Source organism: Equus quagga, chromosome 10 (genome assembly GCF_021613505.1).
Source record: "Equus quagga isolate Etosha38 chromosome 10, UCLA_HA_Equagga_1.0, whole genome shotgun sequence".
Taxonomy (NCBI): domain Eukaryota; kingdom Metazoa; phylum Chordata; class Mammalia; order Perissodactyla; family Equidae; genus Equus; species Equus quagga.
Genome location: NC_060276.1, coordinates 84,775,788 through 84,802,596, shown reverse-complemented (window position 1 = coordinate 84,802,596; position 26,809 = coordinate 84,775,788). Strand labels below are relative to the sequence as shown.

Below are 26,809 nucleotides of genomic sequence, written 5' to 3'. Positions count from 1 at the left end.
TGAATGACAATCTTCCTCAAGCAAAAAGAGGAAGATTGGCAACAGATGTTAGCTCAGGACCAATCTTCCTCACACAAAAAAGAGAGAAGTTATATTTCAATCTGGGTGTATTTCCAATTTCAGAAGTTTTAAAGAAGCAGAAGTTATTTTAAAAGTGAAGCATCAGAAAAAGGGTCAGAGCTGAAATATTCCTTAATATTATCCATTATGCTGTGTATATGTGTGAGAATTTCGCTAATTGTTTCAAAAAAGTGCTTTTACAATTGATATGTTGAAACAGGATCCAAACACTGTCCGCACATTGTTTGGTTGATATGTGATTGAGTCTTTATCTATAATATTTCCCTCTCCCTTTCCCCCCCGCCCATGCCTTTTCTTTATTGGAAAAAAAATTTGCACTGTTCATTTTCTTACTTTGTCGCAAAGTCAGTGAAAGTAGGAACGTATTGTTCTAGCACTAAGAATTGTGCCTGGCACCCAACAGACATTTAATTGGTATCTGTTGAATAATGTTAATAATACTCAAGGTGTGTGTTTTGTCTCTGCAGGTTGATCCGAAAGACTACCTGCTGAGTGGCCTGAAGGATGAAACAGTAGGCCGCTTACCTGGGAAAGTGGCAGGGCAACAGTTTCTCATTCAAGACTGTGAGAACTGTAACATCTATATTTTTGATCACTCTGCTACAGTCACAATTGATGACTGTACTAACTGCGTAATTTTTCTGGGACCCGTGAAAGGCAGTGTGTTTTTCCGAAATTGCAGAGATTGCCGATGCGCATTAGCCTGCCAGCAGTTTCGTGTGCGGGATTGTAGAAAGCTGGAAGTCTTTTTGTGCTGCGCCACTCAACCCGTCATTGAGTCTTCCACAAATATCAAATTTGGCTGTTTTCAATGGTACTACCCTGAATTAGCTTTCCAGTTCAAAGATGCAGGGCTAAGTATCTTCAATAATACCTGGAGTAACATTCATGACTTTACACCTGTGTCAGGAGAACTCAACTGGAGCCTTCTTCCAGAAGATGCTGTAGTTCAAGACCGTGTTCCTCTGCCTACCACCGAAGAGCTCAAGGCTGTCCGCATTTCCACAGAAGCCAACAGAAGTATCGTTCCAGTATCCAGGGGTCAGAGACAGAAGAGCAGTGATGAATCATGCTTAGTGGTATTATTTGCTGGCGATTATACTATCGCAAATGCCAGGAAACTAATTGATGAGGTAAGGAGAGAGAGAAGAGAAACAGACATACAACTAGATAGAAACACACCGCTTTCCAAGAACTTCCATTTTTTTCAAATTGGCTGTTAGAAATACAGGCAATCCTTAAGTTATAGTCCTCTGCTCCCTACAGATTTATCTGTAAGATAAATCTTACAGAGGTTGCTTAGGCCCCAAAATATTTTCCCAAAGAAACTTTTTAAAAATATAATTCAATTCAGTAAGCATTTATTGAGCACTTACTATGTGCAAGTTACTCTGTTATCATATTTCATTGATTAGAGGATGCCCATTTGTTTTCCACATTTTCACTTATCTGAAATGCATCCTACAAGTGACGGCAACTTAGAGCTGATGAAATATAGTATCTCCTGGAGGTGGAGAGACACAGACAAAATTCTCTGCCTTCAAAGAACTTGCGTTCTTCATAATAAATGATTTCCATGGAAGCTCACAAAAGTAGCACTGCATAGTAAGGCACAGCCTTTTATAATGATTTAGTGAGGAAATTTATTTGGAGTTTTCATTGGTCAGGAGGTAGCAAAGACATTTAGGAATAGGACCCCCTTTTGACTATGAGAGCCACCTCCACATTGCTTTCCTTATTTTCCTTTGCCCTATTGCCAAGGAGGGGAGGTTGGTGCGGAAGAATGAGGTGGGAGCTGGGATAGCAGAGGTTGTGGGCTCCTGAGCAGGGGTGTGTGGTGAGTTCGTGAGTGTAGAAAGGTTCTCTGGGTTCTTTTCTCAAGCAGCTTCCACTTGAAAAATAACTGGGGCCGTAGAGGTCAGGGGCTCCAGCAGCAGCGGTTGCTGTGTTGCTGGGCGCTCCCGCGGAGAGGCAGCAGAAGGATGCCTTGATCATCCATTAATCAGACGTTCTTCAGGAGGAGTCTGTTCGAGTTTAAAAATCAAACTTCCAGAAATGGAGAAGTGAATGGAAAACTCATCAAGTCTTTTTTAATGGATTTTTAAAAAGTTGTAACAGTTCTGTCAAAAGGAATGGTTTTAGGAAAAAAACTAAAAATGACTACCTCTCTATAGCTCTACATTCTACAAGGTAGAAAACCCATGTCTGAAATCTATAGAGTATATCTGAGGTCTAGTTTTCAAAAACAACAGAAGCCAAGGCATCATTTTCAGACTTTGATATTTTCTTTTTTTATTATGCCAATCTGATAAAAACATGCTGTGAATGTGGTAAGACATGAAAACCGTGCTTCTGGCCTTTGAGCTGTTGAATCACATGCTAATGCAACATCTGAGAGGTGATATTTTCATTATACTATGAGGTGATTTTTTAAAAAAGATCTACGTACAGTTTTCAAAAGACGTAACTATTCAGGCTAAACCCCTTTTTGGTAGGTAGTGAGGAGTGGATGTAAAGAATATGTAGCATATTTAAAGAAAAAAATCATCAAAACAAGCTGTCTTCCTTCTTGAGTCATCAGATGTTCTTCACCTTTTAACTTTTGGTATCTGACGTGTGAAATGGCAGTGTTGTGCGCACTTGAAAGCAACATGACCAGGAAGAATGATATTCTTTAGATGTCCTTCTAGATTACAAAATAATTAAAAACAAACAAAACTCTAACAACAACAACAACAATAATAGCTAACATTTATACAGTGTTACTATATACCAGGCACTGTTGTAAGGTATTTAAATGGATTAACTCACTTAATTCAGGATAACCTATGAAATAGGTACCATTATTCCCCTTTTCACAGATAAGGAAAATGAGCCACAGAGAGGGTAAGTAACCTTCAAAAGGTCACTCAGCTGGTAAACAGCAGAGCCATGATTTAAATCCAGGGCAGTCTCGCTTTGTAGGCCACAGTCTTAACCCTTAAGCATGCTGCTACCATGCTGCCTCCGTGGTGAAGGGAAGTTGATAAAAGCCTGGTGGAACAGGAATGTGATCCAAAGTATGTGGAGTCAAGGCAGCTACTACCCTCCAGCCTAGAAAGAAAAGCCCTGGGACTTTCTGGCTACAGTTATCCTATCTAATTCTGAAATCGGAATTAAGGAATGAAAAGAGAAGAAAAGGCCAAGTACCTGTGAAGAGGGTATCAAATGTGCTGAAAGACCAGTGACTTACATATTAAGAGAGAGGTTACAAAGTTTTTTTTAATTCTTTTTTTCCTTCTTAAGATTGGCACCCGAGCTAACATGTTGCCAATCTTGGTTTGTTTGTTTCTTCTTCTTCTCCCCAAAGCCCCCAGTACATAGTTGTGTATTCTAGCTGTAGGTCCCTCTGGTTGTGCTATGTGGGACGCTGCCTCAGCGTGGCCTGATGAGCGGTGCAAGGTCTGCGCCCAGGATCCGAACCGGCCGCCCAAGTGGAGCACAGGAACGTAACCACTCAGCCACGGGGCTGGCCCCAAGATTACGTGTTTTTTAAAAAATGAAGCTCGAGTTCCCAGGAAAATATGTGTAGAAGCTAGTTAATTCTGAGATGGAAAAATGAAACTTGAGTCTCATTTCATAACACAAATAGCTTAGGATAGCTTAGACTGGAACTGTGGTTGCTAACTCTGCTTTTGTTAAACCCTAGGAGTATCACAGAATTTTGTTTCACGTTTTCATAAATTAAACTTATAATGTTTTTTTTTTGAGATAGGAAGTATAAAACTTAAGAGGGTAGGAAGTCCAGAAAAGCTGGGTAAAGCAGAGCACATTCTCTTGGGAGTCAAGAGAAGTTACTGGGCCTCAGTTTTCTCACCTAAAACTCAGATTTCTTGCAGGCTCTTACCTGCATCACAGATACGCACAGGAAAATTAGAGTAAAAGTATGCACAATTGTTTGGAAGTAAAATATTGCATAATTTAAGTTGGGTAGTTACCACTATTTTCTAGTCTTTAAAAGTAGAAGAATTTTCATGAAAAAGAGTCTCTTCAACAATCTGCAGTGATATATCAAAACAGGTATAGTTTTCATGGTTCCTTATTTGTTTTTAGGTAACGGCATTTTGAATTAATCATCTTTTGTCAGTTTATGTGTCTGATTATAAAGTGAGAGGTAACGAGCTGTCTAGAAAATTAGAAGCAGATGTAGGATTGTTTCTGATATTTTAAGTAACTTTGCAGTCATCATCTGGCAGTGATGTCCGTGTAATTTTCTGCTACTTTTTTATGTATGTTTCTTTCTTCTGAGGCGGCGTTGAGGGCTTTGAAAACAGATTTAAGTTTCATTCCAATTAGATGGAATGGTATGGAATAATGTAGCCATAGAATGAAATACTGTCAACCATTAAAACTGATTTTATAGTAGAATTGCTGGAAAATGTTCACAATCAAGTAAGTGAAAATCTGTAGAATATTATGTAAGTATCTGATTTTTTTTTAAGTAGATAAGTCTGGGGCTGGCCCAGTAGCACAGTGGTTAAGTTCGCATGTTCCGCTTTGGCGGCCTGGGGTTCGCCAGTTCGGATCCCGGGTGCGGACATGGCACTGCTTGGCAGCCATGCTGTGGTAGGCGTCCCACGTATAAAGTAGAGGAAGATGGGCACGTACATTAGCTCAGGGCCAGTCTTCCTCAGCAAAAAGAGGAGAATCTACAGCAGATGTTAGCTCAGGGCTAATCTTCCTTAAAAAATTAAATAAAGTAGGTAAGTCTGGAAAATTATATATACTAAAATGTTAACAGTTATGGTTATTCTTAGGAAGTGGATTAAGAGCAGAGTTTTCTTTTTTGTGGTTCTATGGATTTTACAATGAACATGTATTATTTCTGTAATGGGGGAAAAAGAAAACTGGGAGAGTAAAAGGAAGTACACCGATATGGGCAGTGACATCCTTGAGTGGTAGCACTTTGGTTGATATTTCTTTGTTTTCAAATGTTCTGTATTGAGCCTATGTTACTTTTATAATTAAAACCCCAAGAGGCTTTGCTAAAAAAAATTAATTGGTTGAATGACTTTGCATTTTTTAAAACTACTTCCATAATTATTTTAAAAATTAATATGTACTCATTGTAGAAAACTGTAGAAATAAGTTTAAAAATAATCCATAATGTACCTTGAATAGTCTTTTTAGGAATAATTTTTAATTTATTTAGTCTATAATCAGATTAATTGGGTTTGAATCACAGCTCTGTTACTCAATAGTTGTGTGACCTTGGGCAGGTTCCTTAACCACTCTGTGCCTTAGTTTTCTCGTCTATAAAATGAGAGTAGTAATAGGTACCTCACCTGAGGGCTAAATGTGTTATACACGCAAAGTGCACAAAACTGCCTGGCACATAGTAACTGCTCCATAAATGTAATCTATTGTTATTGTGCTACACTGTATACATGTGTATCGTGCTTTTTAAGATTAACATTATCATGTAAGCTTTTCCCCATCTTATTTGTTATATTTGATGAACTATGATACTTTATCATGTAAATGTACTGTAATTTACTTAACCATTCTCCTCTCATTGGACATTTGCAGTATCACCAAACTAAAGCTTCCATCTGTTAGTTTCAGTCAAAGAAAATTTTTAAGTATGTTTTAAATTTTGAGGGATAATTCACATTTGTTGGACTCTAATCTTAACAGTAGGCATTGCAGTACTAATTCTTAACCAGAACCACCCATCTGGAAGGAAGAACCCTGTATATGTGGAAACTTGTTAGAGCAAACACCCTGAATGAGAGTCATCGCTAAAACAAAAAGCAGCAGGCTGTGTTGCGTTTGGTGCAGAAAAATACGAGAATAGGAAAATATTGTTTTACTCTCAGAAGGTCATTTTAAAATCTAAATGAAATTTTATTTTCCACAGATGGTTAATAAAGGCTTTTTCCTAGTTCAGACAAAGGAAGTGTCAATGAAAGCTGAGGATGCTCAGAGAGTTTTTCGGGAAAAAGCAGCTGACTTCCTTCCTCTTCTGAACAAAGGTACCTTCTGGATGATTGGTCTACTTTTGTGGTTATTCTCTTGACATGCTGATTTGATTTATTTCTGCCTTTAGCATTTCTCTTCCATTGCCTTCTCTTTCTCATTTGTTTTATGTTTTTTCCTATTACTATTCAGAAATGTCAGAATTTCACATCATTCAAAAAACCTTATATAACTAACTAGAAGTTAGGCATTAGGATTTTTTCCTATTCTATCATCTTAGTACTTGAAAGTCACATTTTATTATTATGTATTTTATTCTTTTTAATTATTGTCATATTATTGTATTACAGTGAGTGACCATTTCATTTTCCCTACCCACAGTTACAAAGCACTTGATGAGGATTCTTTCTGCTTTCAGTGTGCTTTGACCATACTGGAAAAGAAATAAGAAATATAAATAAAATGGTGTACTATTTTATGTATTTGATATAATTGATTAACTTCTCATGCATAATTAGAATTGTTTTCCCCAGTGGGCGACTGCCACCAATAAATTTCAGATGCTGGAAATATGTCTGCACACAGAGGAACTAGAGTTCATGTGCCCTCCTGAAGGGCTGCTGTCTGCCTGTATGTCTTTGAAGGTGTACTTATTCTAGAGGACAGAATACTATTTATCTGTCAGAGCAGGGACATTGTTTGCTCAAAGCTCATCAGACTTTTCTTGACTAGCCTGAGCAAATATGTGTAGAGATATGCAATGCTGAAGGGGTATACCCTAGAAAGAGGGTGCATCTGCATTTACATGCTCTTTATAAATAAAGAAGTTGTAATAAACTGCAAAAACCTGTGTGAAAACGGAGGATTGTTAGGATAACTTTAATAACTAATGCTGGGTGTGAGTCAGCCCTTAAGTATTAATACAGTATCTCATATACCTTGTGGTTACTCGAGTAGCATCAAGGATTCGCTCCAACCCAGTGCATGAATCTTTCCCAGATTACCAATAGGAAATCGTGACCTGGCTCCTTTGGTGCGACCATTTTGACATGGGAACATTCTGATGGAACCTTGAAAATGAACCTTTAAACTCTCAGCAGCTTTTATAAATTGAATCAAGTAATAAGTGTAATGGATATCCTAAAGTGTGAGAATTAGGGATGAAGTGAGCATACGAGTAAGTCTAAATTAATGATCTATGTACTCATGTACTGTTAGTGTAGTGGTTTCATAGAATTGCTCCAACCCAAATATAATATCTGTGTTTACTTAACACAACATTCTACATGGAAGAAGTAAAATGTTCTGTTCCTCCAAAAAGTAGAACCAAAACCAATGGGCAGATGTTATAGGAATTTCAGCAAATAAATGTCATATAAACCAGAGATACTCACAGGAAGTACTCAAAGACTAATGAGGTACGTCAAAAGGTCACAGGAGCCAGCGTGAAGGAGTTTCCACTGGCCAAATGTGGGACAATTTGAGCATCAAAAAGAATAATGAAAGGAATTTATTTAACAGCAGCAGAGATCTATGCATCTAGTCATAATAAAAAAGAGGGGAAGAGGAAATAAAGGAAAGCTCTTCTGCTCTGTACAGAATACTGTGAGCTAATAAATGTAGAAGGAATGATAGACTTTTTCCAGCCCTCGATATAATACTTCAGACAAAGATTATCAGTGAATGCTAAAACTATTGGGGGAAAAGCTGATAAGAAATAGAGTATTTATACATTCTAATTCCAAGGCGGAGTGTACCTTTACAGCAGAAACTTGATGATCCCATTAACCCAGTGATCAAACTTAGCGTCACTGATGGCAGGGCAGCCTGCCAGTGTGTTTCTCCTGATGTGGCGCAACAAGAAATACACAACATCACCTATGAAGTCTTCTTGCCAAAAATATTTAACCTGAATCTAATCGATCCAAGACTTGCCTTCTAGTTTATAGGAAAGAAAGGAAATCTAGGGTTATGTTAAATGACACCATGAGGAAACAGGGAGACAAATCCACAACTGAAGACATTCTACAAGACAGCTGGCTAGGACTCTTCAGATGATGTCCTGGAAAACAAACAAAAACGATGGAGGACTGTTCTTGGATAAAAGAAACAACTAAATGCAAGGGATGACCTTGGTTGGATCTTGGATTGGGGGTGGGTGAGTTATAAAGCTGTAAAAGACATTTTGGAGACAACTGGGGAAGTTTGAAGATGATAGTGTGGAATTATTGTTAGTATCCTTAGGTGTGCTAGTGGTATCCTGGTTATGTAGGAGATGCACGCTGAAGTATCATGATGTCTGCTATTTTCAAATGACTCAGCAAAACAAAAACTGTGTGTGTATGTGTGCATGTGTGTTTGGGTATAGCATGTGATAAAGGAAATTTGGCCAAATGTTAACATTTGACGGGTGTAGGCGAAGAGCAAATGGTGTTTATGTTCTTCTTTCATCTTTTCTATGGTGTTTGGAATTTTCCAAAATAAAAAGTTGGGGAAAAATTTTAAGCTGCCCAGTAGTGCATTGATTGATGTGGAATAGTGAGCAGGCTGTCAGTGGAGATATTCCACCAGGAGTTGGATGGATTGGGTCCTTACCTAAAAGTGGCCATCAGTCATTCTAAGGAGGATTGCTCAGCCTCAGCATGATTGACATTTTAGGACAGATAATTCTTTGTTGTGGGGGGCTGTCTTGTACATTCTAAGATGTTTAGTAGTGTCCCTGCCTCTTCTGACTACGTGCCAGTAGCACACTGCCCCAATTGTGGCAACCAAAAATGTTTCCAGACATTGCCAAATGTTCCCTGGAGGGTAAAATTGCTCCCAGTTGCAAAGCACTGTTCTGAGCTGAGGGTGGACTTACTCTTTTGAAAATTCACTTTTCTTTCAAATACTTTGTACTTTAGAGTCTCTAAATTTTCCTCTTCAGTTAAAGTAGTCATAGTTATGTACTTTCAATTAATAAATCTATGTGACTGCTTAATGAGAGAATTCATTGTTTTCCATCTTGAGAATCTTCAACCTGACTAATCCTCAGAACCATCTAGGGTGCTTTCAAAGATGTAAATTTCCAACTCCTGCCTCAGAAAGACTGAGCCAAATGTCTCTGAGATACACCCTTGGAATATGCATTTAAAAATTTCCCCAGATGATTCTGATGATTAGTCAGACTTGGGTTCCTTTGTTTTAGAGGGTCATTCATTCATTTATTCAACAAACATAGTAGATGAGATCTGACAAGTAGTAGTGGAGGAGTTAGATAATTTAGGGCCTTGTAGGCCACTGTAGACACTTTGGCTTCTAGTCTGAGTGAGATGAGAAGCTACTAAACATTTTTATTTTTTAATTTTTTTTTGCATTTTTTATTGAGTTGATAGGTTACAATCTTGTGAAATTTCAGTTGTACATTATTGTTTGTCAGTCATGTTGTAGGTGCACCCCTTCACCCTGTGTGCCCAGCCCCCACCCCCCCTTTCCCCACATAGCCACTAATCTGTTCTCTTTGTCCACATGTTTAAGTTCCTCATATGAGTGGAGTCATACAGAGATTGTCCTTCTCTATCTGGCTTATTTCATTTAACATAATTCCCTCAAGGTCCATCCATGTTGTTCCAAATGGAATGATTTTGTTCTTTTTTACGGCTGAGTAGTATTCCATTGTGTATATATACCACATCTTCTTTATCCATTCATCTGTTGCTGGGCACTTAGGTTGCTTCCACGTCTTGGCTATTGTAAATAATGCTGCAATGAACATAGGGGTGCATGGGACTTTTGGGATTGCTGACTTCAAGCTCTTTGGATAGATACCCAGTAGTGGGATAGCTGGGTCATGGTAGTTCTATTTTTAATTTTTTGAGGAATCTCCATACTGTTTTCCATAGTGGCTGCATCAGTTTGCATTCCCACCAGCAGTGCATGAGGGTTCCTTTTTCTCCACAACCTCTCCAACATTTGTTACTATTTGTTTTAATTATTTTTGTCATTCTAATGGGTGTAAGGTGATATCTTAGTGTAGTTTTGATTTGCATTTCCCTGATGATCAGTGATGATGAACATCTTTTCATGTGCCTATTGGCCATCCGTATATCTTCTTTGGAGAAATGTCTGTTCATGTCTCCTGCCCATTTTTTGATCGGGTTGTTTAATGTTTTGTTGTCGAGATGTGTGAGTTCTTTATATATTATGGATATTAAGCCTTTGTCGGATGTATTACTTGCAAATATTTTTTCCCAGTTTGTGGGTTTTTTTGTTTCAATCCTGTTTTCCCTTGCCTTGAAGAAGCTCTTTAGTCTGATGAAGTCCCATTTGTTTATTCTTTCTATTGTTTCCCTCGTCTGAGAAGACATGGTGTCCGAAAAGATCCTCTTAATACTGATGTCAAAGAGTGTACTGCCTACATTTTATTCTAGAAGCCTTATGGTTTCAGGTCTCACCTTTAGATCTTTGATCCATTTTGAGTTTATTTTGGTGAATGGTGAAAAAGAATGGTCAATTTTCATTCTTTTACCTGTGGCTTTCCAGTTTTCCCAGCACCATTTGTTGAAAAGACTTTCTTTTCTGCATTGTATGCCCTCAGCTCCTTTGTTGAAGATTAGCTGTCCATAGAAGTGTGGTTTTATTTCTGGGCTTTCAATTCTGTTCCATTGATCTGTGCACCTGTTTTTGCACCAGTACCATGCTGTTTTGATTACTGTAGCTTTGTAGTATGTTTTGAAGTCAGGGATTGTGATGCCTCCAGCTGTGTTCTTTTTTCTCAGTATTGCTTTAGCAATTCAGGGTCTTTTGTTGCCCCATATGAATTTCAGGATTCTTTGTTCTATTTCTGTAAACAACGTCATTGGGATTCTGATTGGGATGGCGTTGAATCTGTTGATTGCTTTAGGTAGAATGGGCATTTAAACTATGTTTATTCTTCCAATCCATGTGCATGGAATGTCTTTCCATCTCTTTATGTCATCATTCATTTCTTCCAGAAAAGCCTTGTAATTTTCATTGCATAGGTCTTTCACTTCCTTAAATTCATCCGGAGGTATTTTATTCTTTTTGTTGAGATTGTGAATGGTATTGTGTTCTTGAGTTCTTTTTCTGTTAGTTCGTTATTAGAGTATAGAAATGCTACTGATTTATGTAAATTGATTTTATACCCTGCAACTTTGCTGTAATTGTTGATTACTTCTAAAAGTTTTCCAATGGATTCTTTGGGGTTTTCTATATATCAGATCATGTCATCTGCAAACAGCAAGAGTTTCACTTCTTTCCTCCCTATTTGGATTCCTTTTATTCCTTTTTCTTGCCTGATTGCTCTGGCCAGGACCTCCAGTACTGTGTTAAATAAGAGTGGTGACAGAGGGCATCCTTGTCCTGTTCCTGTTTTCAGGGGGATGGCATTCAGTTTTCGCCCATTGAGTATGATGTTGGCTGTGGGTGTGTCATAGATGGCCTTTATTGTGTTGAGGTAGTTCCCGTCTATCCCCATTTTGTTCAGAGTTTTTATCATAAATGGCTGTTGGATCTTGTCAAATGCTTTCTCTGAATCTATTGAGATGATCATGTGGTTTTTATTCCTCAGTTTGGTGATGTGGTGTATCACATTGATTGATTTGCGGATGTTGAACCATCCCTGTGTCCCTGGTATGAATCCCACTTGATCATGATGTATGATCCTTTTGATGAATTGCTGTATTTGGGTTGCCAAAATTTTGTTGATAATTTTTGCAGCTATGTTCATCAGCGATATTGGCCTGTAGTTCTCTTTTTTCGTGGTGTCCTTGTCAGGCTTTGGTATCAGTGTGGTGTTGGCGTCATAGAATGTGTTAGGAAGTGTTCCATCCTCCCTAATTTTTTTGGAATAGCTTGAAAAGGATGGATATTAAATCCTCTCTGAAAGTTGGTAGAATTCCCCAGGAAAGCCATCTGGTCCTGGGGTTTTATTCTTTGGGATGCTTTTGATTGCTGTTTCAATCTCTTTCCTTGTGATTGGTCTGTTCAAATTGTCTGCTTCTTCTTGACTAAGCTGTGGGAGATTGTAGGAGTCCAAGAATTTATCCCTTTCCTCTAGGTTATCCATTTTGCTGGCATATAGTTTTTCGTAGATTCTCTTATAATCCATTGTATTTCTGCGGAGTCTGTTGTTATTTCTCCTCTTTCCTGTCTGATTTTGTTTATTTGAGCTTTCTCTCTTTTTTTCTTTGTAAGTTTGGCTAGGGGTTTGTCAATTTTATTTATCTTCTCAAAGAACCAGCTCTTTGTTTCATTGATCCTTTCTACTGCCTTTTTTGTTTCAATAGCATTTATTTCTGCTCTGATTTTTATTATTTCTCTCCTTCTCCTGACTTTGGGCTTTGTTCTTCTTTCTCTAATTCAGTTAGGTGTAGTTTAAGATTGCTGATTTGGGATTTTTCTTGTTTGTTAAGATGTGTCTGTCTTGTGATGAATTTTCCTCTTAATACACCTTTTGCTGCATCCCATATGAGTTGGTATGGCATGTTATCATTTTCATTTGTCTCCAGGTATTTTTTGATTTCTTCTTTAATTTCTTCAATGATCCATTGCTTGTTCAATAGCGTATTGTTTAGTCTCCACATCCTTGTGCCTTTCTCAGCTTTCTTCTTCTAATTAATTTCTAACTTTATAGCATTATGATCAGAGAAGATGCTTGTTATTATTTCAATTTTTTAAAATTTGTAGAAGCTTGCCTTGTTTCCCAACATATGGTCTATCCTTGAGAATGTTCCATGCATGTTTGAGAAGAATGTGTATTCTGCTGTTTTTGGATGAGTGTTCTATATATGTCTATTAAGTCCAAGTGTTTTAGCTTTTCGTTTAGCTCCGCTGTTTGTTGATTTTCTGTCTGGATGATCTGTCTATTGATGTGAGTGGGGTGTTGAGGTCCCCTCCTATTATTGTGTTATTTTTGATATCTTCTTTTAGGTTTGTTAATAGTTGCTTTATGAACTTTGGTGCTTTTGTGTTGGGTGCATAGATATTTATAAGCGTTATTTCTTCTTGATGAAGTGTCCCTTTGATCATTATATATTGGCCCTCTATGTCTCTCTTTATCTGCCTTATCTTGAAGTCTGTTTTGTCTGATATAAGTATTGCGACACCTGCTTTCTTTTGTTTGCTATTAGCTTGAAGTATTGTCCTCCACCCCTTCATTCTGAGCCTGTGTTTGTCCTTGGAGCTAAGGTGTGTTTCTGGAGGCAACAAATTGTTGGATCTTGTTCTTTAATCCGTTTTGCCACTCTGTGTCTTTTTATTGGAGAGTTCAATCTGTTTACATTGAAGGTGAGTGTTGATGCATGAGGGCTTAATGCTGTCATTCTGTTGCTCGTTTTCCTGTTTTCCTGTGTTTCCTTTGTTTCTCGCTGTGTGTGTTGTAGCCTACCCATTGACTTCTGCAATTTCTTATGCTGGGTTTCTTAGATTTTTCCTTATTTATGTTTTGTGTCTCTGTTCTGTTTTTTAGTTTAGTGGCTACCCTGAAGTTTGTATTCAGAATCTCGTGTATATCATAGTCCATTTTCTGGTGGTCTCTTACTTCCTTAGCCTAGACTGATTCAGTACCTTTCCTCCTCCCCTCCTAAATTATTATTTTCATCTCTTACTCCAACTTGTGTTGTGAGTTTGTGGTTAGAGTGATAAGATTGTCTTTGCTTTGTTGATTTCCTTCCCTTTATCCTTATGCTATAGTTGAATATTTACTATCCTATTCAGATTCTATTTCTCTCCCTACTCTGTGTTTTGTGACCCCTTACTCCCTTTTTTTCAGGTATGAGAGCCTTCTTGAGGATTTCTTGTAGTGGAGGTCTTGTGATTACAAATTCCCTTAGCTTTTGTTTGTCTGGAAAAGATTTAATTTCTCCCTCATATCTGAAGGATATTTTTTCTGGATAGAGTATTCTTGGCTGAAGATTTTTATCCTTTAAAGTTTTGAATATGTCACTGCAATCTCTCCTAGCTTGTAAGGTTTCTGTAGAGAAATCCGCTGAAAGTCTGATGGGGGTGCCTTTGTAGGTTATTTTCTTCTGCCTTGCTGCCCTGAGTATTCTTTCTTTGTCATTCATTTTTGCCATTTTTACTACTATATGCCTTGCAGTAGGTCTTTTTACATTGACAAATCTAGGAGATCTGAAAGCTTCCTCCGCACACATTTCTCTCTCAATCCCTAGATTTGGGAAGTTCTCTTCTATTATTTCGTTGAGCACACTTTCTGCTCCATTTTCCTTTTCCACACCCTCAGGAATTCTGATGATTCTCAAGTTGCATTTTCTCATTGAGTCAGCTATTTCTCTGAGATTTTCTTCAGTTTTTTAAATTCTTAGTTCTCTTTCTTCCTCTGTCTGGAGCCATTCAGCCTGTCTATCTTCGATTATGCTAATTTTCTCCTCTATGGTGTCTGCATGGGCATTCAGGGAACCCATATTCTGTTTTATCTGATCCGTTGTATTTTTCATCTCTAGTATTTCTAATTAATTCTTCTTTATAATTTCAATCTCTTTTGTGAAGTAACTCCAGAACTCGTTGACTTGTTTCTCTATATTTCCCTTTACCTCATTGACTATTTTGATGATAGCTATTTTGAACTCATCTTCACTTAGTTTACCCATTTCCAAGCCCTCAGGACCTACTTCTGTATTTTTATTATTTTCCTTTTGGACTGGAGCTTTTATAAATTGCTGGATGGTAGAGGAGCAGTTTTTGCGCATGATGCTATTATTTGGTTGCAGTTACAGCCTGTCGCCACTAGATGGGGGTCGAGAGCCTTGTTTTCTGAGCCCTCCACCTTCAGCCATGATGGCCGCGTGCAGTGTGGGTGGAGGGAGGAAGGGCACTTTCACTCACGCTGACCCGTGTTGGATCAGCTCTCACTTTCTGGTCTCATGGGGCCCTGCCTTGCTGGGGTTCCCCCACACGAAAGCTTTCCCATTAGAGGGTTTCCCTGCACAGGCGGTGGGAGTCCTGGATGATCCTGTGGATGCACAGCCCCTCCCCCACTCCTTCCCTCACCCACGGCAGTGATCCCAGTCTCTAGGGGAGGGAGCGAAGTTCTCTCCTACCCTGTTGCAGCTCCTCCAAGGCCGGCTGCAGCCTCTCGGCCTTCCGTCATTTGGCTGCTGTAGGTCTCTGACGATTTCTGTTATTAGGATTTTTTTTTGGTTGAAAAGCAGTTGCTCTTTTTGGTTGTAATTTGGAGGGAAGAGAGTCCCGGGTGAGCTCACGCTGCCATGTTGCTGATGTCCTTTATTTTTTTTAATAAACTTTTTATATTGGAATAGTTTTAGATTTACAGAAAAATTGTGAAGGTAGTACAGAGAGTTTCCATATACCCTTTACCCAGTTTCCCATAATGTTAACATAACCATGGTACATTTGTCAAAACTAAGAAATTTACATTGGTAAAATACTATTAACTTAAACTATAAACTTTATTCAAATTTCATCACTTTTTCTACTTGTGTCCTTTTTTTTTGAGGAAGATTAGCCCTGAGCTAAATGCTGCCAATCCTCCTCTTTTTGCTGAGGAAGACTGGCCCTGAGCTAACATGCATGCCCATCTTCCTCTACTTTATACTGGGATGCCTACCAGAGCCTGGTGTGCCAAGCACTGCCATGTCTGCACTCAGGATCCAAACTGGTGAACCCCAGGCAGCCGAGAAGGGGAACGTGCGTACTTAACCGCCGCGCCACCAGGCTGGCACCCACTTAGGTCCTTTTTCTGTTCCAGAATTCAATCCCACATTGCATTTAGTTGTCATGTCTCCTTAATCTCTTCTAATCTGTGACAGTTCCTTAGTCTTTCCTTGTTTTTTATAACCTTGAAACATTTCAACAGTACTGGTAAAGTTATTTTGTAGAATGTCCCTCAGTTTGGGTTTGTCTGATGTTTTCTCTGGTTAGACGTGGGTTAAAGGTTTGGGGGAAAAAATGAAGTGCCCTTCTCATCACATCACATAAGAGGGCAAGTGATAGCAACATGACTTATTGCTGATGATGTTGACCTTAGTGACTTGGTTCAGGTGGTATCTGCCAGGTTTCCTGAACACTGTAAACTTCCTATTTTTCCCTCTCTATATTCTGTGTTTTGGAAGTTGAGTCACTAAAACCAACCTACACTCAAGGAGAGGGGAATTAAGCTCTACCTCCTAGAGAAGGGATTATGTACATACATTATTTGGAATTCTTCTGTAAGAAAGATATTTCCCTTCTCTCCCATTTATTTATTCAATCATTTATGTCTGTCAATAGGGACTCATGGATATGTATTTTATTCTTTGGGTTATAATCCAATACTATCAAATTGTTGCAGTTTTAGCCTTTGGGAGCTCTTTTAGATTGGTTCCTCTGTCCCTTTGACATGCCTTTTATTTCTTTTTCTTGCATTATGATGCTGGCTAAGACTTCCACTATGAAGCTGTATAGAAGAGTGAAAAGAGGACATCCTTGCCCTGTTGCTGATCTCAGGGTGAAAGTGTTCAGTCTCACCATTAAGAATGATGTTAGTTGTAAGTTTTTTATACATACTTTATATTAGGCTAAGGGAGTTCCATTCTATTCCTAGTTTGTTGGGTTTTTATCACACGTGGATGTTGAATTTTGTTGAATGCTTTTTCTGCATTTATTGAGATGATCATATGTTTTTTATTATTGAGTCATTTAATCTGGTGATTGACTTTGGTTGATTTTGAATGTTGAACCAGCCTTGTATTTTTGAGATGAACCCCCTTGATCATGATGTATTATTATCCCTTTAATATATTGCCAGATTTGATTTGCTGTTATTTTATTGAGGATTTTTGCATCTTTGTTCATGAGGAATATTGGTCTGTCGTTTTCTTGTAATATCTTTGTCTGGCTTTAATATTAGGGTAATGCTGCCCTCATAAAATGAGTTGAGAAGTATCCTTTCTTTTCTATGATCTTGAAGAGATTATAGAGAATTGGTATCATTTCTTCCTGTGGTAGAATTTGCCAGTGAAAACATCTGGGCCTGGAGAATTTTTGGAAAGATTTTTAGCTATAAATTTTATTTATTATTTATAGGGCTCTTCAGAATGTCTTTTTCTCCTTGAGTGAATTTTGATAGTTTTTGTCTTTCAGGAAATTGTTTCATTTCATCTAAGTTATCAAATTTATGGGCATAGAGTGTTTATAGTATTTCCTTATTCTTAGTCATGTCTGTGGGATCAGTAGTGATGTTCCTCTTATATTCCTGCTATTGGTAATTTGGGTCCTCTCCCACTCCCATCAGCCTAGATAGAGGTTTATCATTTTATTGATAATTTCAAAGAAGCAGCTTTTTGTTTCACTGGTTTTTTTCTCTATTTTTCTCTTTTCAATTTCATTGGTCTCTGCTCTAATACTTATTTCCTTCCCTTTCACTTGCTTTGGGTTTGATTTGCTCTTCTTTCTCTAGTTTCCTAAGGTTTAAGCTTAGGTTACTGATTTCAGATACTTCTCTAATAGAGTTGATTCTTGTTATTCACAGTAATGTTCTATAAAGTCACTGTGAATGCTGAATTAGTAAGTACTGAACTGTTGCTCCGAGGAGAAATACAGGGTTAGGTTCCTGCAAGTCTCTGGTCACAACGTTTTTGTCAACCAATCAATACATAACCTTGTTGTATCTGTGTTTCTGTTTAAAGACACCTTATTTAGTATATATCATTGAACTCACAGCCAACAGCACTGTAACTCATACCTGAGTGAAGCTTATCTAACAGATACTTTCTCTGTAAGGCGCATCACAGCCTTCCGAAGCTTAGGAACATTAGACAGCACTTCAGTGCTATGTTTGGGGGCCATTTTAAACATCAAAATCACCAACAAAAATGTGGCACTAAATAGACTGTGAAAAGGACACTTGTTTACAGAATGAATGCTGATAAAAGAAGGCAGAGCATCACTTTGTTTGCCTTCACTGGGAACATGCATGTCAGGCAACTCAAATTTTTCACTGCTCTGTGTGTGTCTACTAATGACCATGAAAAGACTGCAAGTATTGATTTGGGGCTTACAAATAAATTTTACTAAGTAGGCAAATTCGCAAATAAGGAATCTGCAAATAATGAGGATCAACTGTATAAAATGTAAGCACTGCTTTAGCTGCATCCTGCAAATTTTGATATGATGTATTTTCATTTAATTCAGGGTTTGGCAAATTATGGGCTACTGCATGTTTTGTAAATGAAGCTTTATTGGAGCACAGCCATGCTCATTCTTTTATCTGTTGTTTTGCTGCTTTTGCCCTATAACAGCAGAGATGATTAGTTCTGACAGACGCTGTAAGGCCCGCTAAGCCTAAAATATTTCCTACCTGGTTCTTTACAGAAAAGTGTGTTGACCCCTGATGTACAGTCATGTGCCACATAATGATGTTTCAGTCGATGACAGACCACATGTACAACGGTGGTCCCATAAAATTAGTACCATACAGCCTAGGTGTGTAGTAGGCTATACCATCTAGGTTTGTGTAAGTTCATGCTATGATGTTCACACAACAACAAAATCACTTAACAGTGCAGTTCTCTGAACATATCCCTGTTGTTAAGTGATGCATGACTGTAGTTCAGAATATTTTTTAGTTTCCCTTGAAACTTTTCCTTTGATCCATGGATTATTTAGAATTCTATTGTTTAACTTCCAAACATTTGGAGATTGTCCAGATGTGTTTCTGTTACTGATTTCTAGATTAATGCTGTTATGGTCTGGAAATGCACATTGTATGATTTCTATTTTCTTTAATTAGTTAAGGTTTGTTTTGTGGCACAGAATATAGTCTATCTTGGTGAGTATTCTGTGTGTATATGAGAAGAATGTATTATCTGCTTTTGTTTGATGGAATGTTCTATAAATGTTCAGTAGGTCCATTTGGTTGATAGTGCTGTTCAGGTCATCTATTTCCTTACTGATTTTCTGCCTACTCATTCTATGAATTAAAGAGAGAGGAATGTCAAAGACTCCAACTATACTTGTGGATTAATCTGTTTCTCTTTTCAGGTCCTATGAGGTTTTGCCTCATGAATTTTGAAACTCTGTTGTTAGGTGCATACACGTTTAGGATTGTCATGTCTCCTTGGAGAATCCTTTATCATTATATAATGTCCCTCTTTGTTTGCTAATCTTCCTTGTTCTGAAATCTACTTTGTGTGAAATGTAGCTACTCCAGCTTTCATTTGGTTGATCCTGTTTCATGATATATCTTTATCCCTTTGCTTTAAACTTATCAAAGTTTGTACATCTAAAAGGAATTTTTTGTAAACAGCATATAGTTGGTTCACGCTTTTTAATCCAATCTGACAATCTATGTCTTTTAACTGGTGTGTTTAGACCATTCACATAGAAAGGGATTCATAATATTTGGATCAACATCTACCAACTTGCTAGCTTCTTTCTGTTCCATTTGTTCTTTGTTTCTTGTTACCTCTTCTTCTGTTTATTGGGCATTTTTTATGATTCCATTTTATCTCCTTTATTGACATTATTTATGCCTCTTTTTCCAAATCTTATTTAATGGTCACCTTAGGTTTTACAGCATACATATTTAAGTAATTTGACTCCACCTTCTAATAATATTATACCACTTTACCTATAGCATATAAGGACCTAATAACATTATATTCTCAAATCTTCCCTCCCATCCCTGTGTCACTGTTATATATTTTACTATTACAGATGCTATAAACACCTAATACATTGTTCATATTATTACTTTAAACTGTCAGTTATTTTTAGAACAATTAAAAATAAGAAAAATATAGATCATATTTGACTGGAGGTTTCAGAGCAGAGAAATGTCCTGGTCCCTTTAAAATGTAGCTTTTCTCCTTCTGGTTGCTCTAGGGGGAGCAGAGAGACCAGCTGGGAGGTGGTTGCTGTAATCTAATGGAGACGTGACAGTGGCTTCTTCCAAGGTCACGTTAGATAACACAGAAGAGTTTGTTAGATAGGACATCCAGGAATCTTTTTTGTTTACTTCAAAGTCTCACAATTTTTCATGCCAGTTCAAATATTTAGATTTAAAGCTGCTGCGAACTATTTGATAAGACGTTAGCATTAAAACCCTAAAAACATGACCGATGATCCTTGTTGACCTCATAGTTCAGTTTGAATTAATCACAGTAATTGTGGTCATCATCATAAGACAGACAAATATGACTGCTTAAAAAGTGTGGTGTCAGCTTTGTAATTTTTAAAAAATTTAAGATTATGTACACGTTAATCAAAACTAATGCCCTTGTCCACATTTTTCATTGGTGTTTCTTTGTTGGCAAATTTTTAGGTCACTTATTGGAAGTTCATCATATTCTACTCAAAGAATATCAGCCAAGTTATGTACCTGGGTAATTCTACCAAAATTGTATTTCTGAGTCCTAGATTATATTGCCTTTGTAGAATACAGGAACTTTCAGTAATAAATGTCTGACCTTAAAAAATATATCTTCTGTATTTCCTTGTGGTGAATTCTAAATAAAAGCATTCTCTATTCTACCTTAATTCAAACTTTCCACTCTCTGCAAAACTGGAAACTCTACATTTATCATCAGTTTTTTCTTTTTAGTTCAGTATTTATTCAGTTTAAAATGCTTTTTAAACTCTTTGTAAATTTCCAAATGTACTCTCTCTCCTCAAAAATAGAGAGTACAATGACCCCATGTGTACCCATCCCCCAGTTTTATCAACTTTTTGCCATACTCTAAAGAATAATCTATAATCTCTTCTTTTGCTGAAATATTTTAATCAAATTTTGATATGTCCTGTCATTTCATCCCTAAATATTTCAGTATGTGTCTTAAACAAAACAAAATTTAAAATGGATGTTTTCTTAAACATTACATTATATTATCACATCTATCATGATTAACAACAATTCCTTAATATCTAATGCCCAGTTCATATTCGAATTTCCCTAATTGTCAATACAATCTATGTATTTTTACAGTTAACTTGATCCAGATCTAAAATTGGCTCCCTCACTGTATATGCTTGTTTTGTATCTTATAGCTCTCCTAACCAGAAACAGGTGTTCCTACTCCCCTTTTGTTTCATGCCTTTGTCTTGTAAAAGAAACCTGGTCAGTTGTCCTGTGGTATGCATGAGTTTGTTTAATTTGTTCCTTTATGGTTCTTGTAGACTAGAAGTTAGATCAAAGCCGTGTTTATACTCGTTTAGTTTTTTTTTTTTTTTGGCAAGAATATTTCACGAGTGGTACTATTTCCTATAGCGTGAAATGAGAGGGCACATAATGTTTAATTGTTGCACTTTTAGGGATGCTAAGATCGATCGGTAGGTTCAGGTGGTGACAGCCTTCTCTTTTTATTGTAAAGTTTCTTGTCAGTTTCCCTGTGGGATGCTAAAACCACTGATGATCGTTGCCTGATCCAGTTATTTTATTACGAGTTGCAAACTGATCATTTTCTCATCATGTCATTACCTCTGCATTTATTAAGGCATATTAACAGAACTTCTCCTTGTACATCAGAGCTGTTTGGTTAACTTGAAATATGCTTCATATCAGAAAAGCACAATAAATAAAGGGAAAATAATTTAGCATCAGTTTTCAGAGTAATGAATTGGTGCCCTAGCAACCTACACTGGTGTCCAATGAATTGTTTCTTTTTAAATGTCATTATGAACTCATGACTTTTGATATATTGCAGTATGTTTTAATACATTGCTATCATTAGTCCTTCTGATCTCACCATGTCTCATTTGGCCATTGGGAGCCCCTTCAGGCTGCCTCCTGTGTCCTTCTGATACAACCCCATTGGCCTTCGATAGCCTCATCGCTTTTTGGGTCAATAAGATATTCCAGGTCGATCTTACCCTTTTCTTGCCCCAGAAAGAGAATCATCCATTTTTCTGAGAAAATGGTCCCCAGTTACCTTCTTTCCTTTACTCAGCACCTATCTTGATCTACACTGTGATGCTAAAGCACTCATACTTTAATTTGTTCTCTGTATCTAATTGTACAGTTGACTGTTATATATCCTGCCTTTTCTGTGTTTGTTGTCTGTATTAAATCACAAGCCCTCAGTTATTTTGGTGCCCAGTGTGGTGTGATCTTTTCTCTTTCTTGTGCCTTGTCCTATGGCACATGACTACATTCACCTTAGTATTTCATTACTTAACATTTCATTATTTTCCCTTGTTCCATATTTGTTTAATGGGTTTATGTCTTTTTTCAAGAAATTTGTAATTTCCTGGAGGTCAAGACTTCTCCATTACTGTAGGAGATAAAAATCAAATCTATTAGGAATATAGTGGTAGCTGAATAAATATTAATTGAATTGAAGGGCATATTTTGTTTGGCTAACTTATGGCCATGTTTGCTAACAATTTGACACCAGTAGTGCCAATGCTACATTTAAATCCAAGCCAAACTAAACCATGAATCATTATACTGGAATTTAAAGTACAAGTGGTTTAAAAGTATTCAAATGAATTTGTAGGAAAGAAGGCACAATATGCTATTCAGACTTAAAAAATAAAAACTTGGCCGTTGGTTCTAGAATGAAGTTTTAAGGCACACTCAAGAAAAATACTTTCAGATGGTCATTCCTTTTGGTGCCTGGCCTCAATTACTGTTCGGCTTAGCTTCATTATTGGTGGCCCAGAACTTGGCTGGTAAGTAGGAGAGTGGGAAGCAAGGTTGGCTGCCTGGCAAAACCTGCTTATAACTGACTTAAATTGCCTTTGATCTTATTTGTCATTTTATCAACTATTTTTTGTACTGCTAAATGGGTAGATTTTTATGGTTTTTATAGAAGAATGAAACCCAGAAAAGCCAGACTATTTACAACCCTTAAAAATGTGACTCTAGTCCTATAATAGCACTGAAGCTACTCGTCACGTGATGAGACCCTGTGCTCATTTGTTTTATGATTAGAGGAGGAAGAAGTAGCTGAAGTGATGTGTCCCATCTGTCTACTTCCTTCTTCCTTTTCTCTTCCTCCCAAAGAAGAGGCTGGAGAGTCTTCAGGGAAAAATAAAAAGATTAATGTTAGAATGGGTTTGTATTCATGATAAGACAGGACTTCTTGGGTTTGCTTATAGGTCCTGTTATTGCCTTGGAGTTTAATGGAGACGGTGCTGTAGAAGGATGTCAACTCATTGTCAACGAGACATTCAATGGCACCAAGGTACAAGATTTTATTGACTACATTTCAATCAAAGTTTTTCATTTCATTTCCTTTTCCTTACAATCAAATAGTACTTTTATCCCTGGTATTGCTTGGAATTAAAAAGAAAAATAGAAGGTCATGAATTTTAGAACCTGTGTTAAATAATTGAGAGCTAAGCTTTGCCAAACTAAAATTTTAATTTCTTAAAAATTTACAAAATAAGAATCTACTTATTAAAAACTTCCAATAATGCATGTTTCTAAAGTCAAGTCTCATGAAATGCCTCTTGAAGTCCTTCCTTTTTTAAAATAGTGATATGTTGAAAGATGTTATATTTCTATGATTATATATTTTAGACAGACAATCCTATTGCCCAGTATTCGTTTTTATTTGCTTCAGAAATTGAACTTGAGCTATATCTAGAAATCATTCCATGTAGGTATTTTCTAGATATGTTGATGATGTTGCTGTATTTAAGAATTTCACACTTAAATAACTTAAAAACCAAACATATAAGAGGATTAAATGAGTATATGTATATATAACTGGTTATTTTTTGATAAATATCTGAGAGGGAATTTTTGGTTTTGTAGTCTGATTTGGTTTATGATTATTTGAACTTACATAATTTAAAGTATACTTTGTCTTTTGTCTCATTTTATCATCACACAGTATTAAGGGAGAGGGCAAAGATAATCAGATTGAATAGAAAAAGAAACAGAGACGGAATGGCTATATGATTTGGAGTTTTTAGATCTGGATGAGTTAAAGATTGTCTAATCCGGCTTCCACATTTTACAGGTGTGGAAACTGAGCCCGTGGAGGTTTATTAAATTGTCAGCATCACACAGCTAGTTTATGATAAAGCTGGAATAGAAGCCAGGTCTCCTCTAATTCCTGGCTGACATTTGTGAAAGCTACTTTTGAAGGGTTCTATTGAGTACTGCTTTATTTATGTTTAGAAAATAATTCATTTAAAATTAATAATATATCTTTAGCAGCTTTAAAAAGATAACCTCAAATTTTGCTTCTCAGCCTATTGAGATTATTATTAGAAAATAAAAAGACTAAGAGTTCTCTGAATAAACCTCTTTATTCAGTAGCTTTTTTTTTTTAAAGATTGGCACCTGAGCTAACAACTGTTGCCAATCTTCTTTTTTTTTAATTGCTTTTTCTCCCCAAATCCCCCCAGTACATAGTTGTATATTTTAGTTGTGGGTCCTTCTAGTTGTGGCAAGTGGGACGCTGCCTCAACGTGGCCTGATGAGCGGTGCCATGTCCACACCCAGGATCCGAACCGGCGAAACCTTGGGCCGCCGAAGCAGAGCGCACGAACTTAACCACTCGGCCACGGGGCCAGCCCCTATTCACTATTCAAAATAAAACTCCAAGTGTAATAAAATACAACTGAAGTATTAGGAAAGCGAAGACTTTAGTTATAGCAGAAGTGCTTTTAAAAGAGCTCAATCTAGGGGCTGGCCCTGTGGCCGAGTGGTTAAGTTCGCGTGCTCCGTTGCAGGCGGCCCAGTGTTTCGTTGGTTCGAATCCTGGGCGCGGACATGGCACTGCTCATCAAACCACGCTGAGGCAGCGTCCCACATGCCGCAACTAGAAGGACCCACAACGAAGAATATACAACTATGTACCGGGGGGCTTTGGGGAGAAAAAGGAAAAAATAAAATCTTTAAAAAAAATTTTAAAAAAAAGAGCTCAATCTACATTATAGCCATTGAAACTATATTGCATAGATACTACAGAAAATCTACTGATTAAATATTATAAATGATGTACTTGCATTTCTTTTAAATAGCAAGCTTGTGACTTTTTTCTGTGGAGAACGTGGGCTTTGGAATTTGGAGATTACTAGTATTTATTTTTTGTTTCTTTTGTATTTCAAATAGATGTTCGTATCGGAAAGCAAGGAGACAGCATCTGCAGATGTAGACAGCTTCTACAACTTTGCCGATATACAGATGGGAATATGAAATGCAGTGCGGAACCAAGAACTGGATGTTAAGTCCTTTCCAATTTGTGTATTAGCAGTGGGTTTTACTAATGCTAAAATTGTTAAAGTTGACTTTTTAATAAATCATTGAATACTGCATCATCTACTTGACTTTCAAAAGTAGTTAATTTTAAATTAAGTAGTTTCAATCAGCTTAAAAACTATGTACCCCACTTCAGTAAGCTCGCAGTTTTGTTTCTCTGCATATGGTACTGTTATTAGAAAACAAAAGTGGGTAACAGTTCATGATTTTAATCCTAATTAAATGTTCTTTCAGATCTCTAATAATTTAAACTTTCCTCAGTGCCCTGTGATATGTGTTTGAGAATACATTCCATTGCTTATTTTTTTTCTTTTTTAATTTAGAGGGATTTATTACTAGTTGATCAATGAGAACAAACCTATGCATATTTTTTTCATATATACGTATCCAGTTAAATAATTGCTTCCTAGGTGCATAATATGGAGAATGAAATTTTGTACACAGAGTTGACATAATACTTTGTAAACTGAATTTTTTAAATTAATAGGTATTTGATAACCATTTTTACAAGTAACTCTACTAACTGATGTTAGTATAGCTGTTTAAAGACTACTTTGTGAGTAGAATAATTATTTGAATCAATTCCACACTGTTTAGTTTTTGAATACAGCTGCTAGATGACTCTTCTGCTTCCTGGTAAGAAAAGGCATATGCAACACTAAAACTGTGAAATTCCAATCACCAGGCAGTTTTCCAGAAGGTGATTACCATTTTATCAGCTCTTGAGGGCTATTAGGAGAATTAGAACAAAATCTTGTGACATTTAGGTAAGAAATACTTAGGCATGATGATAAGCTATGCAGGTTATTAAAAAGCTAGATAAATTTGATTTTCATTAGACATGCCACTCATATCAAATAATGTTCAAGTATGATAAAATTATTTTGTTGCTTTAAAGCATTATTTTCTAAATCAACTTGACCAAAATAATTTACCAGGAGGCAGGGGAGAGCTAACTGTTTAAAAATCCACATTCTTGGACCCAATCCCCAGATGCACGGGTTCAGTCTCCAGGAGAAACTCTGTTTTAAGGGGTTTGTAGTAATCTAAAGTAATCAGGTCAGAAGATGTTGATAGGTTGATCATGTGAGAAGGGACTGAACCTGCCATCCACATCACATATAGCAGCTAATAGAAAATTAGCTTTCATAGGTCTATTTTTAAAAGGAACCTTAAATTTAATTCTATTTTAGTAAAACTAAGACTGAAAATAGCCACCTGTAAAAATTCTCCATATGATTGTTACTAAAAATGTATTTTCATGTTTAAACTGCTTTTAGATATTAACTACTACATTGAATTATGTGTTGTTCAGAAGTAAAACATTAAAAGAATTTTCACTTTAAATTAGTAAGTAATATTGACTACCTAGCCTGTGCCTGGCCTTGTGCTAACTATTTGCATTGCATCATTTTAATCTTTTTATAACAGCATTCTATACTATATAGTCAACCTCTCCTTTAAGTCAAAATGATTTAATAAGATGCAAATAAAAATTGGTGACAGGTTTAATATAATGTCAATCATAATTTACAAACAAGCTTTGCAAGTAGTGGTCAGAGGGCATTAATTTGTCCCACAGTTAAGTTGAATTACACA

At 36.9% G+C, this 26,809-nt stretch overlaps 1 protein-coding gene across 3 annotated transcripts in view; it reads left to right on the top strand.

Annotated features, from left to right (window-relative positions):
- Nucleotides 1-26,400, top strand: part of RP2 (RP2 activator of ARL3 GTPase) — a 41,675-nt gene extending 15,275 nt beyond the window's left edge. The window contains exons 2-6 of one of the 3 annotated variants that reach the window (XR_006890371.1): nt 549-1,214; nt 5,981-6,095; nt 16,439-16,537; nt 23,095-23,180; nt 25,064-25,086. Coding sequence is in view for 1 of the 3 variants with exons in the window: in XM_046673844.1 (XP_046529800.1) it covers nt 549-1,214; nt 5,981-6,095; nt 23,095-23,180; nt 25,064-25,147 (951 nt within the window). In the remaining 2 variants the exon portion in view is untranslated. Of the gene's footprint in view, nt 1-548; nt 1,215-5,980; nt 6,096-16,438; nt 16,545-23,094; nt 23,181-25,063 lie in introns of those variants that run through there. The other 2 variants (XR_006890370.1, XM_046673844.1) reach the window with 2 other exon arrangements.
- The last annotated feature ends 409 nt before the right edge of the window (nt 26,401-26,809 follow it).